Source organism: Pipistrellus kuhlii, unplaced genomic scaffold (genome assembly GCF_014108245.1).
Source record: "Pipistrellus kuhlii isolate mPipKuh1 unplaced genomic scaffold, mPipKuh1.p scaffold_m20_p_15, whole genome shotgun sequence".
Taxonomy (NCBI): domain Eukaryota; kingdom Metazoa; phylum Chordata; class Mammalia; order Chiroptera; family Vespertilionidae; genus Pipistrellus; species Pipistrellus kuhlii.
Window position 1 is genome coordinate 22,418,193 of NW_023425460.1, and position 17,001 is coordinate 22,435,193.

General features: G+C 36.1%; 1 protein-coding gene across 2 annotated transcripts in view; it reads right to left on the minus strand.

Moving 5' to 3' along the window:
• Positions 1 to 17,001, minus strand: part of PRKG1 (protein kinase cGMP-dependent 1) — a 1,018,841-nt gene that overhangs the window by 260,823 nt on the left and 741,017 nt on the right. For both annotated transcript variants that reach the window (XM_036438437.2, XM_036438436.2), the window contains exon 5: positions 5,105 to 5,168. In XM_036438437.2, the coding sequence (XP_036294330.1) occupies positions 5,105 to 5,168 (64 nt within the window). The remainder of the gene's footprint in view (positions 1 to 5,104; positions 5,169 to 17,001) is intronic.

The following is a 17,001-nucleotide window of genomic DNA, read 5'->3' on the forward strand; positions in this document are numbered from 1 at the left end:
TATTTTTACTTTCTCATCATGTCCTTCTCAAAAATTCAAGAAGTCTGAGCAATGTGATCTAAGTCCTTACAGGGCCATAATGGTTTAAATATCCAATAAACAATAACATAAATAAATGCACCACTAAGAAACACAAACCACACATTATTTAGGCTTAAATGTGTCTAAGATCCAATCATACAAAGCTGCAGACCCATAGGGAGAGAGCTCTTTAAAAGCTGGTGGAATCAAGGTTTGTTTTTCAACTCTAGAACAATCAAACCCTATGTTTTAATGAGAAAATTGGACATGAAATATATTTCAATATAAGAAAAGAAGTGTTTCTATATGGCTTATTTTCCACTTAAACATCAGATTTAAATCTAGACCCATACCCCACTTCTATTCACATAAAAGAAAATATGCTATACCAAGTGGTGAAAAGTAAATCTGTTGATTTTATTTATTCTTCAATCTTGCATTTTTCAATGAAGTAGTTTTCCTTGAGTTACCTAAACCTTTTCACCCTTGTTGGTGAAGCATAACCCCCTACCCAAATTAATTCCCAAGCACTCTTTGTGACATGACTTGTTTAGATTAATTTCTGCTCCTCTTCTCTATGAGAAGATGTTTTTACTTTCAGTTTCTTTAAAGATGTTAACACAGTCCTATTATTTGGAGACATATTAGACAGAAGTTATTCACAGTGACTTTTTCCCATTGTGCTTGGGTAGCTAATCATTAAAGGGAGCTATTTCTCAGATAGAGATTAGCTAGGGGTTATTCCATCCATTTGAAAGGTGTAAATCAAGAATAGTGACTAATCCTGTGAACATAAAGGAAGAAGGAAGGTGTGTTTATTAAGAAAGAAGAGATTAGATCTTATCTTATTAATCTCACAGTTTTGTTTGTGCTTTTGTTTGTTTGTTTTTCATTGACCCCAGGTACATTATAGACCCTAAAAATAGACCCAATATTTGATTAATTTAAATACATATTTTATTATAATACAAAGGATAGTTTAGAGGTTAATGAAACCAGTTTATAAAGTCAAAACTTGCTATTCCGTACATATACCTAAAATATCTTCTATAATTTATTTTACAAACTATAAAATAAATTCCCTAGCAAACCAAATTCTAACATGATTTCTAATATTTATTAGAAATAAATATTGGCTCTAACATGATTTCTAATATTTATTCAGAATTGAGCAGACATGAGATAAGAACATACAATGGCAATAAAGGTAAATATTTAGAGAATCAAGTAATTACTTTAATATGTCTTGCAAAACACAACCTAGGAAAATGTTTGGACACTGTGCTTGACCTAAATAAGTCTTTCACCCAGAACCTCTTTATATCTTCATGTATACACACTTTTCAAAGGAACTAGGGAGAAATTTTTATGTTTCTGAAAAGGGCATGAGAGAGTCACTATACAAAGGAATATAGTATCTATTTTGTGATATAAAGAAAAGGGAGAAAATGGCATTAAATTGTTACACTCAAAATAAATATATTATTTCCTGTTTTATAATATAACTTATAACTAGAGGCCCAATGCAAGAAATTCATGCAAGAGTAGGCGTTCCTTCCTCCGGCTGCTGGCACCAGCTTTCCTCTGGCACCTGGGACCTGGTACCCAGGCCCCGGCCTTCCTCCCCAACCCCCAGCTGCCTGCAAAAACCCAGGACCCACCCAAGTTTCCCTAGCAGCCCCAGCTTTGTCCAGAAGGTAGTCCAGAAGAACTTTCAGTATAATTAGCATATTATGCTTTTATTATTATATATAGGGAGTAACATACAAATGAATACATCCATGCTAGAAATTACAGAGAGGCACAGGTAGGGGCTGGGGTGGGCACTGCCAGCAATGACTCACTGACAAGCTTCTTTTTCAGCTACAGAATAGAATGCCCAAGTATCATACATTTTTCCTCTAGTCACATGCACCCTCCTACATCAATTTATTATATAAATAATATTATGTTCATTCCTCTTTCTACCTAGTTATACTTTATTTCTCTTAGTTCCTGCCTCCCCTGTCTCTTTTATTCATTTTTTTGTTAGAAGTATTTATAATGAGTAAAAGGAATTAAATAATCAATAATAAAGTAGATCTACATATAAACCATCCATCCTCGCCTGAGTTATTCCACTGTAGCTTTCTAATTGGTCTGTCCCTCTATAATCCATTTTTCTCACAATAGCCAGACACACCATTAAAACATAGCTTTGATCATGCCAACTTTACCAGTAAATCCCTCCACATCTTCCCACTGAATTTACAATAAAAACCAAACTCCATATGACCAGCAAAACCTTCTGCCCTCTGGCCTTGTCTACTTTCCTCTGATAGTCTCATTCTACCATCTCCCCCCCTCCATAAACCTTCTTTCTCTTCCCTAAGGACAGCAACCTCATTCCTAGTTCAGGGCCTTATGCCTGCTCTTCCCTCTGCGTGGTACACATGGGATCCTATATCCGCATTTAGATTCAGCATAAACAGGTCTCCATTAGTAGCACAATACAGAGTGGCCTCATCACTGGGTGGTGTTTTCCTTACAAACTCCTCTGTGTCCTTCAGGAAGCATATGCTTTGGGACAGCAGGACCCTGGATCCCCAGAGCTTGGAGCAATTGTTGGCACATGGCAGGTGGTCCATAAATATTTGTTGAGCAAGCAAGGCTGCAAACTCCTTCCTTGAACGCAGAAAGAGTACTGCTTGCCTTTCACAATAATCTGGGATTCTTTCATCTTCACATGGATCATGGTAGAAAGAATGACAGCCCAATTATCATGCAAAGCCATTCCCTTTAATGTTTTGTGACACTAGTATTGCTTTTGCTCTTCCAAATTTGCTTCATGCTATCTGATACATAATTAAATCTACTTTCTCACTGTGCTTGTTTATTCAACTTGAGTTGAACACTTTCATGCATTTGGGTAGTATGCTTATCTGTCTACTTCACATTTTGTCTATTTAGTTCATTTTCATATCCTCCAAACAAATGTGTGGCCACTTAATCATCTGTTTCTATTCTCATGGGGTGTTGGTATAGACAGTGCTGTGGCTCACAAAATCCAAACATAACTAAAGGCATCTAATGATTAGAAAATCTGACATGAAACACTAAAACATTTCTTTGCTCAGAATTATAGAGCTATGGTTATTGTTTTGCAAAACATAGACAATGCTCTCACCGTTGTGGAAAAGAAAGAAAATAATTAAAGGATTTCATGGCTTTTTTTATGACCTTGATTTGGACTAATAAACTTGTAGTTTGTTTTGTTTGTTAAAAAAGAAAAAGGTAACTGGAAAATTTTTCAGTGTATTCAACATGAAAAGCAAAAAACAAAGCAGCTAGGAGAAGCAGTTTTCCATTTACAGCAGTTTCAGGTACAATGGTCGGCGCATTCCAAAAGAAATACAACCAGTATTTCTTTTCATGAATTTTTTATAGTTGAATGTAGGAATCAAATGTGAATTCTGCCTTACTTTGAGTTCTGATATGAGGGAGGCCAATACATCCTAGGGAAGCTCACCCTGACAAGCCTCAAACTGAGACTTTGTGTATGTGAACCTTTGAAGTTCTACAGATTATAGATTTACTGATATAATTAAGCTGGAGACAAAAACACTGGTGGTATCTTTCCAGTTCACTTTGATTACAGCACAACTCCAAGACTTCTTCAACGTCATGAGGCCAAATCCAATGCTCCTACAACCTCTCACGGGCCTTGCCCCTTCCAAGGCTCCTCTTCTCCTGGCCCAGTTTAAATTCCAAGGTCAATCATAATCTTTTCTTCACATGCATCCTCAACCTCCTCCCGTAACCCCTCAACCACTCAGCCACTCAACCCCTCATCTTTTCTTGGCAAAACACACACACACACACACACACACACACACACACACACACACACACCTTGAGTAAACTTGAGACACCTTCTCCCAAACTCTAGGTTTCAGGTCTTCCTTTTCTTAGACCGTTTACTTGAGAAAGTTTGCAACTCTAAACACTTAACCTGCCTCTATCAAATGCAAAGCTTTTCTCAGCCTTTGCCAGTTTTACAGCCCAGAAAAGTCTTTCTAAAGGACCTAGCAGCTCTCCCTAGTCATCACAGAAGGAGACACTCTCTGGGGGATGGTGGGAGTCTCACTTCCACAAGGGCTAATTAGCAAACACAGATAATCTACTCACATTGCCCAACCTCCTCTCCCAGTACTTTTCCACCAGCTCACCTTAGTCCTTAAGAATCTGTCTACCTTTCATTCCAGCACAGTTGAGTTTTCACTCTCTCTCTACTGCAAGCCTTGAGTAGGCTCGCCCTGGCCTGTTCAGCTTAGATTTGGGATTGCACACATCAAATGGAAGCTGAAGGGTGTCTCACAATCATGCTGTGCTTTCCCAGTCCATTCCCTCTTTCATTTTTTCTCACATTACCTCCTCTTTCCTCAAACCTCTCTACCTCTACTCAGTCCTCATTCTTAGTTGGGATAACCTTACTTTTTAGATCACCAAGGAAACAGAAGATACCAGAACAGGTTTTCTTCAAGCACCCAGCTGCACAGGTGTCCAGACACTCTTCTCCTCTGTGTCTATGGGCACCAGAGACCTTATCCTCAGGATGCTGCCTGTGTCACACCCCTCTGTCTCCTGCTTCAACATTTTTCAAGTTTCATAGTTCCAGGGAAAAAGCAAAAGTGACACTTCCACTTTCAGGCACACAACAATGTGTGCAAAATATACTCATGTGCAAATAAAATATACACTCAACAATTAATTCCCCTTGTAAATCTGCTCCTCTGAACCTTCAGAGTGGTGATTGACTATACTCTTGCTTCATGTGGACTGACATCAGATGGAAATATGCCAGCTCCCCTTATTGGAAGTGAAACTGACATTACATTTGCTACAATCAAGTTTTTCCCCCTCTATAGCTGGTTTGCACATTTCTGACTATGAATAAATGTCAGATGCGCTAAGCTGCTTTTTATTGAAGCTCAATATAGAGCTATAAAAAATTTAAAAGGTCTTCCTGCAGTTTGTAACTCATCATTGCAAAGCTCTAATGGGCCAGGCCCATGGGGAAAGTTCAAGTGTTAAAAACAATTACCTCTTCAAGGACGTCAGCAAGTTTACTGAGGATCTCTTCAGGAAGGCTCTGGAATGTGGGAACACTGAAAAACAAAACAGATTAATCTGAAGGCAGGAACAGTGACTTACTTTCATTTAAAAAACACACACACACACACATGCACACACACACCAAAAAACCCACACATACAGCAGTGTATCTCAATGAACATGCAAAAACCTTCATGACAAAGAGTCTGCAGATGTAGGCCAAAGCAATAACTTAAGCATAGTTTGATGACTAACAAGAAAAGGTCTATTTCCTGAGAAAGAACTTGGGGTTTAGACAGTACCAAGTTCAAATCCCAGTTGTATTTATCTGTATGACCGTCAGTATCCCAGCTATAATAGGGAAAACACATCCTCTCCCTTAGCAACCTGCTGTCACCACATTCCTTTCAGTTCCATCTCCCTCTTTAGGTCCTCTGTCCCCATTGCTCCACACCCCTCCCCTTACACACACACACACACGATATATGAGACCAGCAAGCATAAGCATTCATCAACAATGTTGGAAGCTTCCAACAGCTAGATTAGGTCCTCCCATGATAATGATAATGTCTTTTATACCTTCCTACAACCATATTAGATAATCAGATATTTATTATTGGCTGTCTTCCTTGATCAAATTAAGATACCACAAAAACAGGAGCACTCTCTGTCTTGTTCAACCCCTGTATTTTTAGTGATTCATGAATAACAAGTTGTAAGCATGTGTTGAATACAGTGATGAAAGCATGGATGTGGGAATGCTTCCTAGCACAGTTGAAAGGATCAGATCAGACAGAATGGAGAGAAGAGCCAGACTCATAGCAGACACTGGAAAAAAGTTAATTCTCTTCTCATACTCTTCTCTTATTTTCCCCTCTTTGACCAATAAATAAAAATATTGTGTGATATTGAATACACAAACCAACAAAACTTCTTTTATATGTGAAATAGTAATGGCTTAAAAAATACTCTTTAGTATATGTAATTCTTAAAACTCTACTGGAAAATCTAACTGGGATGTGGAACTAAATTCTCATTTAATCCTACCTCAATGCTTAAATAAGGGGGGGAGGGGCTCCAAATTAGTGCGTGTACATCTGTATTACTTCTGGCATGATTAGAATCATACAGGCACTAGACTGAGGGTATTTTAGATAATATGAATTTATTCTTGCAATAGCCTTATCAAATAACCATTGTTATTATCAACCGGGATCTTAGAAACTTATCTTGGGTCACACCACTCAGAAGAAAGGATGGAAATTTCCATCTGAAGGACTGTGAAGCTAATCACTGAGCCATGCACTTTACAGTGAAAGTATTTAGAAATGCCTCATGTAACTTTCAGAACAGTGCTACCTTCTTTTATGGAATAATTTTGAAATGAATTAATAATACTAATAACATAACTCAGTGACTTTATTTGTTAACCAACTTTTTACTATGAAAATGACAGCAGTGTGTGAAGGCCTGAGGGTATGGAAGCAGGGTTGAATGATCAATGGGGGAAAGAAGGGAGACATCTGTAATACTTGCAACAATAAATATAAACATTTTTTAAAAGAATAAAAACTGAAGAAAAGAAAAATATCAAATAAATTAAAAGGCAGAATAGTTCAAGAATCACCTGTATCCCCACCAACTGAAATTGTAGTTAACATTGTGCCATCTTGGCTTTATCTACCTTCAATCTTTCTCTTTTTCTAGATGAGTTTACAGTCATTTTTATGAACTTTTTGAATGCAGATTATCAAATGTTGCCCCTAATACTTCAGTATACATATCCTAAAAATAACATGTCCCTAAAGAAATAACTACTAACCAATATCATACATAAGACAAAATAACTACAATTTCAAAATATTATCTCATAGCTGTTCTGTTAGAGAATTAACACCAGAACGTTAGGGGTGATTAGACCTGTTCAGCAACCTCAATTGAGTTCTGGGAAAGGTTGCCCTAAGGTTGTCTTTGCTTTCCACCTTGAGTGATTTTCCATAACTGGTCTAGCATCCTTGCTCTGCTCATTCCTGTTCAACTGCCCATCCAATCCCATATTCAAAAATTGCCTATTGTTCAAAAATGTATTTATTTAACTTTCAAGCTAGTTTCCATAAAAATACACACACCGCTTCTTTCTGGCTGTTATGTTTCTCTAGTCTTTTATTCTACACAATCCTCCTACCTCCCCCCACCCCCATTATTACATTTACTTTTGGAAGAGATCTGGGACAGCTGTCTTTTCGATGCCCCACATCCTGAATTTGTCTTAGTAATTTTATTTCTGGTAATCTAGTGTATGAACATAAAAACTAACTGGGGGGTGGGGAAATGCAAGTGCAAAGAATTTTATTACAGCCAGATGGCTGTAAAACAAACACATAATAAGAAAATAGGCCTCATAGAATATCATTACCTCAGCAACAGTGTTCAGAATGTGTTCTGGGAGCCCAGGATTCCCTGAGACCCATCCATCGGGGCCCAAGTCAAAGCATGTAGTCTGAGCTGTCATTTGCCTTTTTCACTCTTCTTTCTCATGTGTACAGCAGAATCCCCCAGAGACTATATGACATCACTGCTTTGATGGCTAATGAATGGGTACTTCTATGTTCTTGTGCTTTGTTGAATTTTTAAAGGTAGTATTAGATTTCCCATATGTGTACTATTTATAGAAATTAACTCAGTACCATTTCAGTACTTTGTGCTTCTATGAATTAATTATCATATACCTACTATAATCTCTGTAACCTTATTATGATTCAATAAATCATTCTTTTGAACTTCTGAAGTGTTCCTTCTGCCTAAGAGGGAAATAATAATTTAAAATACCTGGATACCTTGCATTGCAATAATAGTTTTATATCTTTTCAAAAACATTTTTAACTTCTTAAATTTTATCTAAGACTTACAAATTTAGAAATTTGTAAGAATTATCAATATTAAAATTTAATACAAAGTTTGATTTTTCTTCTTTTTAAGGGTAATTTACTTGAAAGAGAAAAATCGTAAGATTCTTATGCTCCTGCCACAGCAGAGAGTTTTCTGACTCATGGGTGAGGCGGGGGACAATCTAGTGCAAAGAAATTGGAGACACTGGAGATAGGAGATATAAATATGGCAAAACCTATCATTATCATTCCCTCAGCATTATGGATGGCAATAATTTACCGTATTGTCACAGAATATTTAAACAATAATATTATCATGCCGGTTGCAATATCACTCGGAGCCTAATTACTCAAAGTTTCAAGAAGAGAATATTGAGTTTTTAAATGTAGACATGATAGACTTTTTGAAACCCAAAATATTTTTGATGGAGCTTTTCAAATCAGAAATGGAAGATTAAGGGAAGCATTTTGCAGGGTGAACTTCCACACTTCAGTGACTGGAGAATACCACAAGATGGCTGAGACTACTAAAGCTCTGTAGAGCGAGCGGACTCTACTGAATGTCTGCTGGGTGAAGCCAGTGAAAAAATATTGCTGCACTGCATCTTTCCAAAGATATAACACCTTACTGGATCCAACATGAAACTGCAAACACAGAAACAAGTTGAAATCTTGCCTGTGAAATTGTACTTATGACTTACAAATGAAACCAGCTATACTCGTGGCTGGACTTGCTGTTTCCCTCATCTTCACCTGGTATCTGAACCAACTAATGACCAAAGAAGATAATTTTTATAGGAATTCTTAGCAATAAACACACGTGGTACTGAGCTATTCACTACAGAACAACTGTTCAAATCTTACAGTTTACCCTGAAACAAGTCAATTGACATTGACACTGACCATGCAAGACCACATACAGCAACATAAAACAACAATTTTAATTGAAAATGCTTTGAATGAAGCAGTAAAAATTATTTTCTTGTTTCAAACCTTGAGTGTGGATGTTTTCCATAGTATGGGACAAATGGCAAGTCCATGTAAAGTGCATCTTCTGCCCACTTACGTATGATGCTTGTCTCAGGAAAAGGACTTTAGTTGGAACTGCAAGTTGACTTAACCACTTTGCTCATAGAATGTCATTTTTACTTGGCAACAACCAACAAACTTTGGTTAAGCAGACTTGAGTATCCAGTAGACTGTTTTGTTTAAAAAAAAAAAAAAAGTGAGCTTGTCACTTCAAGGAAAACCACAGCCAGTATTTGTTGCCAATAATAGAACTTGAACTTTCAAATTAGTATTAAAACTTCTGAAAAATTATATCTCTGGGCTTAACAGCTACTCAATACTTGAAGACTGTCAGATAAGATCATTTGGTGATATATTGATATTAACAAATGAGAGCTTTTTGAAATTCAGTGAACCAGTACTTTGCAGATGCCCAATGCATGATGTATTGAAATCATGCATGGGGAAAGATCTACTCAAAGTGCAAGATGGATCAATGGATTTCAGTGTGATGAAGTATGAAAAGTTTGTTGATATGATTTCTGATCCTCCAATGCAACTAACTTTTAATAAATTACTATCTGTTGAGCTTTGTAGGAGTATCAAAGACAAGTGTCCACAGTTACCTGCAAAGGCCATTAATACATGTCTCCTTTTTCCAACTACGTATCTCTGTGAGGCTGATTATTTTTGTAGACTTTAACCAAAGCAAGCCAGGCCCTGCAGAGAGCTACTGGCGCACAGATTCGTGTGCAGGGCCACTAGTATAAAATAATACTGAATGTCAATTGTAACTGAAGTTTTAAAAAAGTGTTTAACAATTCCCTCTACCTGGAGCCGAGCATACAGAGTTAAAATAATTATCTTTAGGTAGCATTTGGGGAACAGTAGCCTTTTTATTCTGTCATTAAGAAATAAGCTTGGTATCAAGTGTAATGTTAAGAATATTGACAAGTATTGTTTATTTCTGTACTGGTATCTTGTAACAATTGAATAACAGCAGAAATATCTGGCTTAGCAAAGAAATCAATTTCTACTGATAAAGGATTAAAGTAAAGGTTCTTCCTACCCCCTTAGCGAACTCATCACAAGGCTGGCTGCCCTCAGCATACTTTTCTTCCTTAATTGGATCACCTGGCATTGATCCTGATTCAGTCTGTAATGCAACAGTAATAACTGGTCTTTCTCTGCCCCTCCCTCCTTTACACTTCACTGTCAAGATTTATTTCTATCAACATTTAGCCAGTATCATATAATGGCTCCAATCCTTCAATAGCTGCCTATTTTCTCACCAGATTATAAAAATAATAATTTATTTTTCATATAATGTTTTAAATCAAGCAAGCCATTATAGATGTGGGGTATAATTTTATCGCTGAGGTGATAAAATTTAAACTCTTTATCCTGGAAGACTGTATAGTAATTAAGCATATCAACTTGAATTAGGTTCTGCTACTAATGATTAGCTATGTCCTTGGCAAGTAATTTAATCTGACCAGATCTCAGCTTCTTTGGCTTAAAAAAAAAAAATGGAGGGGGGGGGGGAGTGATAAAGCCACCTGCTGCCTAGGGTTGTGGTGAAAATAAGTGAAAAATTACATATGAAGCATTAAGATGCCTGGCACATAGTAAACATTCAATAAACATTAACAGCCACGATTATATGTGTTTTAGATTTAAATACCCATTTCTTCATTTTTTAAAATAAAATTCTATTTCATTTGGAGTATCAACTCTTCTCTCTCAGTGACATACTGATTCCTCACATTCACTCTTCAGTTCTTCCCCAAGGTCATACTGAACACAGAGGTATGTCATGCCCAGAGGGTGGGGAGTTAAGTCTATAATCCCCTGCTATCCAGGTCACAAAGGACCCTTGAAGTCCAAGTTGCTCTGGGCTTCTGTGCCCTCAGAGGAGGGGGGAAATCTCTGATCAGACAGAGAACCCTGGTGCTTTCCATCAGCCCCTCCTTGGTAAGTCCAAGCAGAGAAACCCACTGGGAGAAATACCTCCATGTTTCTCTTCTTTTTCCCATTGATTCCAGACACTCTTTGTAATCACTTCCAATGAATTCAGGCTTTAAAAATAGATAAACAGTGCCTAGTGTTTTCTTCCTTAATATTAAAATAATAGTTCTGGCCTAAGAAGTTTCATACAAATGCCATGAAATAATATGAGAGAATGTATTTAAAATATTTTAATTTCAAATTAAAACACCAAATATCAGTGACTAAGTTATCTAAAAACAACAAATATTTTAAAATCATTGTCTTAAAAATCATCTTCTATAACTATATAGTATTGACCAAAAACTGTCAAATTTAATTTTAACGTGATTCAATTATTCTGAAGATTCACCAGATTTTCCAAAAACAAGGTCCCAATAGCTTAGTCTAGATTCTTGGTCAAAATGCCTGAGGCCAGTTGTTTCCAAACCTTAAAGCATTAGAAAGTCAGATTCATAAGGTATGCAGTGGGCTCTAAGAAATCAGTATGTGTGTGTGTTCTATTGTAACATATAAAAAATTACCACTCTTAATCATTTTTAAGTGTACAGTTCAATAGCACTGACTACACTCAGATTGTTGTACAATTATCACCACTATTCATCTCCAGAATTTTTCACCCTCTTAAACTGAAACTCTATACCAATTAAATAAGAACTCCTTATTCCCCTCTCCCTCCTCCCACCATTATACATTTTGTCTCTATAAATTTGGCTATCGTCCTAGCCAGTTTGGCTCAGTGGATAGAGCATCAGCCCATGGACTGAAAGGTCCCAGGTTCAACTCTAGTCAAGGGCAAGTACCTCAGTTGCAGGCTCGATCCTTGGCCCCTGATCGGGGCATGTGCGGGAGGCAACCAATCAATGTATCTCTCTCACATCAATGTTTCTATCTTTCTCCTTCCTTCTCTAAAAATCAATGGAATCCTCAGGTGAGGATTAACAAAAAATTAAAAATAAATAAATAAAGTTGGCTATGCCAGGTATACCTCATAAATGGAATCATACAGTATTTCTCTTTTTGTGACAGGTTAATTCACATAGCATACATCTAAAAGGTTCATCTTGTTGCTCAATGTATGTTTTTAAATCTACCCAGATTACTTCTGTTAGTATATGCCAATTTAAAGGGATCACTAAAACTCACAAACACATCCCTGCTTATTTTCTGAAGTGCAGACAAGCTTTTCAATCTATACTGTGTCTTATTAGCTTATTTTATATTTTATTTTATTTTTATTGTGGTAAAAACACTTAACAGGTGATTTACTCAATAAATTTTAAGTACACAAAACACTGTTGCTGACTATAGCTTCAATATTGTACAGCATATCTGTAGAGCTTATTTATGTTTTTAACAGAGATTTTATGCCTATTAATTATAACTCTAGTTCTACCTCCCCTAACCAAGTCACCACCATTCCAGTCTTTCATTCTATGAGTTGACTTACTAGTAGATCCCTCATATAAGTGAAATCATGTAGCTTTTATCTTTCTGTGATTGACTTATTTCCCTTAGTATAATGTTCTCACGGTTCATTCATGTTGTTGCAAATTGCAGGATTTCCTTCTTTTTTTCAGGCTGAATTATATTCCATTGTTATGTATATGCCAAGATGTTTTGTTTTTTTTTAATGCATTCATATGTCAGTGTATATTTAAATTGATTCCACATCTTGACTCTTGTGAATAGTGCTTATTAAATATGGGAATGCTAGTATCTCTTCAAGGTCTTGATTTTAATTCTTTTGGATAAATACTAGAAATAGGATTAATGGATCACATGGTCATTCTGTTTTTAAATTTTGGAGGACCTACCATACTGTTTGGCATAGCACTTGTAACATATTGCATCCCCTCCACAAGAGTGTGCAAGAGTCCCAGTTTCTCCACATCCTCACCAACACTCCTTTTCTTTTTTTCTTCTTTCTTCTCTTCCTTTTTTCCCTTCCTTTCTTCTCTTTCCTTTCTTCTCCTTCATTCTCCTTCCCTTCCCTCCTTCCTTCCTATAGCCATCTTGACTAACAAGTGTGAGGAGGTACTTCATTGTAGTTTTATTTATTAGTCTTTGAATTCCCCACATGTTTGAGTAAATTTCTTTAAGAGTCAAGGACAACCTCTTCTGGGAAATAGTTTCTGACAACTTTACCTAAGTAGGTATCTTGCCTGATTAGCAGCTATGCTTGTATTGTAACCATCTGGTGACATATTGATCTCCTCCCACTAACATATAAATTCACTGAAATCCTTACTGTACAGTAACTAATAGGAGGAAGTTTAGAAACAAGCAAAAAGATGGTTTGGAATCCCAGTGCTTCCACTTCTTAGCTATATAACTATGGGCACGTTATTTAAAGCCAATAAGCTTTACCTTCCCTATTGAGAAAATGAAAACAGCAAAGCTGTGAATAATAGTAAGTATGCAGCACTGGGCAAAGAAGCTGCCATAGGGTGGGCACTCAATTAAAGGGGCATATACTTTAGCTTGTATAATACTGCACTTGTCATAGAGTGTGTCATGTAGTGGGTACTTAAAAGCATGCAAACTGAAGAAATATATTGAATAAAGCCAAATGCAATAAAACAATAGTGGTTTTGACCCAGGGCCACTACACAGGGGTTATGCAATTAGCACACTGTACAAAGTACCTGCATGGGGGAGGAGTGAGACTGAGCCTCAGCCCACCCACTCTGCACCCCATGCATTCAGCTGGCAGGGGGCTGCATCAGACCAGGGGATGGTGCTTTACTTATAGCAACCCTGATCTGTTCAAGGATCTGCTTGTTATTTTTCATGAACCACATGACTGTCTCCTTGAGGCTATTTACTATATACTCAAGAAGAATTCAGAACAGAAACCAATTGCCTGACAGAGTCTTCTTAGGAAAAAAAAAATTACTAGCATAGTTTTCTAATAAAAAATAAATACCTACTGAGGGCTACTTTCAAAATCAGAACTAAGGTTACTCTGGTGCTCTTGTCGAAATGAGCATGAGGACAGGAGGCACTAATGACACACTTTATTAGATTACCTCTGAGATGCTTAATAGCATCTAATGCAGTGTCTTATTCAGAAGATTGCTCTCTACCTGACCTTTGCCCTGAAAATCTTACAACAGCCTGTGCTTGAACAAAAATAAAATCTGATGGGTTTTTATGGAATTAAACAAGTTGTATCTGTTAAGACTAAAAAGGAACATTTGACATTTTAAGCATTTAATGCTAAATTAATGATAATCAGCCTAAAAGGTTCTGCCTAGATTTTTTTACCCAACCTTTTGAACCTTGGGAGGTGTGGTTCCCAGCCCCAGAGACTAAGCCTTTTCTACAGCAGTGCTTCTCTCTCCACAAGGCGCCATTGGCGCCATACATCTTCAGTGTGCATGCGTGTCCCGTGTACTGCATAACGTTTAGCATCTCTCAAGCCCATAAAATACCAGCAGTATTCCTGGTCATTGTGACAAGAAAACAGGTCACGTAGTTAAAGATCTTACGCAATGTTCAAATGGTTTTTATCTTTATTTTCTATGTTGACTTAGAAATATAGTTTCAAAGAAAATTAACTCCTAATAAAAACCCTTGTGTGGAAGTATGTAATATAAAGATAGAACCGAATTCAAAGGTCACTTTGCAGAGTATTTTTATATATTAACTCTTGATACAAATTCTTCTCCAATATCACTTTGAATCTCTGAAACATGAAGTTTCTACTTTTTCCCTTGGAAAGTAACTTCTGAATACAATTGGTTAGTTGAGTACCTTTTCCTAGAATACAAGCAAAATATTATTTTGTTTTATTTTATCCTATTACTCCTAAATCCATTCTTTGCCAAGGTATTTTCTTTTCTGATTTTACAGTAAATTGTTAGAAAGCATAAGAATACAAGAAATACATTCTCTCTTTAAAAAAGAAAAAACTATACCAATGTATTGGAAACTTTGATAAACTAGTTTTGCTTTTAAAGCTCAAAAGAGTTAATTAAAAGAATCAAATCCCTGACTTTTAAGTTTGCCTTAATTATAAAACTCACATAGACATATAGTAGAATTAGGATTAAAAGATAAAACCTATGTTAAATCCCTTTTAGTATACGATTTAGGACAGAGAATGCACACAGTAACTATTATTAGTAGTAATTATAATCACTTATACTTTAAGTGACTTCATACATAGAATGGATAAGAATAGGATTTACAGCCAGTGGCCCATGAAGAAACCGCTGCCACCAGGTTCTCTGTCTCACCCAGGCCTTGGACATCCAGGCCCAGAAATGCCTCAGCACTCAATTGTAAGGAAGTCAAACACAGGAACCAGTAACATGAATTTCCCAAGATTATGCTACATTATATAAAAGAGAGTAAACTATTTGACAATGGCGGTCTGTAAGGAAACACAAAGCTCTACTTTTGCAAATCAAATTCACCTAGGGACTTTAGCCAACCCACTGAAAATAGGTTACCTTGATAAAAATATTAATTTTAATGGCAATAATAAAAAATATTTTTCCTATCAAACATTTGTATGTCAACATTTTTTTCTTAGTAACTTTAACAGTAATATAACTATCACTAACATCTATTCAGCATGTAGTATGATCCAGGCATTCTGCTAACCACTTTACAAATCTTATTTTATTTAATCTGTAGAACAATCCACATTCTACAAAAACAAAACAAAAAGGTTTTAATATAATTTATATAATAATGTATGTTCCTTCAATTATAAAATTTATTAGTTTTCAGGCAAACATAATAACAATTTACTCCTAAATTGATGCATACTTCCTCAATTTATTATATGTCTAATTGAATAAATACTAAGTAGGAAATTTTTGCAGTCAGGAAATGGATTATATATAATCTAACAAATTAATTTAACCTATGACTTCTGTAAGTAATGATGAATTAGTGTATTATTTTTTCAGATTCACATTTTGATTTCTGAGGACAAAAGTCATACTCCAAAGGAGTGACTTGGATAGGAAATGTAGGAATCAGGACAGCTTAATATGAATGGAGAGAAAGGGTGTTAAGGGGAAGGCCCTCTGAATCTATATAAGGACTGAAAGGAATAAACAAACACACATTAAACATAAAAATAAAATCAATTATTTTGGGGAAAAATTGTTCACTCTTATGTTACAGTGGCAAGTACTGTACTATTATATCATCTTTAAGCATTCAATAATTTTAGCAAAGTCTGAACATACTTTTATCACCATTAAATTTAAGTTTACTATTTTAATTACAGTAATAAATGTGAGAGATCTGCAAGATGGTATTAAATGTCAAATTAAGCTGAATAGTGTCTTTTTAAGATATGTCTGAGTATCTATATTATCAGTAATTTTTAAATTAAAATTTTTAAATTTTAAATTTTTAAATTTAAAAATTACTGTTTAACATGTTATAACTTAAGTCCTAGCCACATTGCTTAGTAACTATGTGATTTTGACTAAGCTAATTAACATTTTTTAATCTTATTTTTTAATATACATTTTATTTATTTTTTACAGAGAGGAAGAGAGAGGGATAGAGAGTTAGAAACATAGATCAGAGATAAACATTGACTGACCAACTGCTTCCTACACACCCTATACTGAGGATGTGCCCCCAACCAATGTACGTGCCCTTAACAGGAATCAAACCTGGGACCTTTCAGGAATTAGGATTAAAAGAAAAAAACTATGTTAAATCCCTTTTAGCAAAACACAATAGGTTATTTTCCAATGCTCTATCCACTGAGCCAAACTGGTTTAGGGTGAATCAGTTTTTATCAGTGAAATAAAGATAATAGAACTTAAGTTCTCTCATTATCCACATTATGCAAAATGAGAAGACAAGACCTAAGGCCTCAAGGCAAGTAACTTCACCTCCCAGGATGTGAGTGGCAGAACCTCCATTCAAAGCCAGAGCTGGAGCCCCAGTGGGAACTCTCAAAACACCAGCACCTGCAGGCCATTTGCCCAAGGCTAAGGCTGCT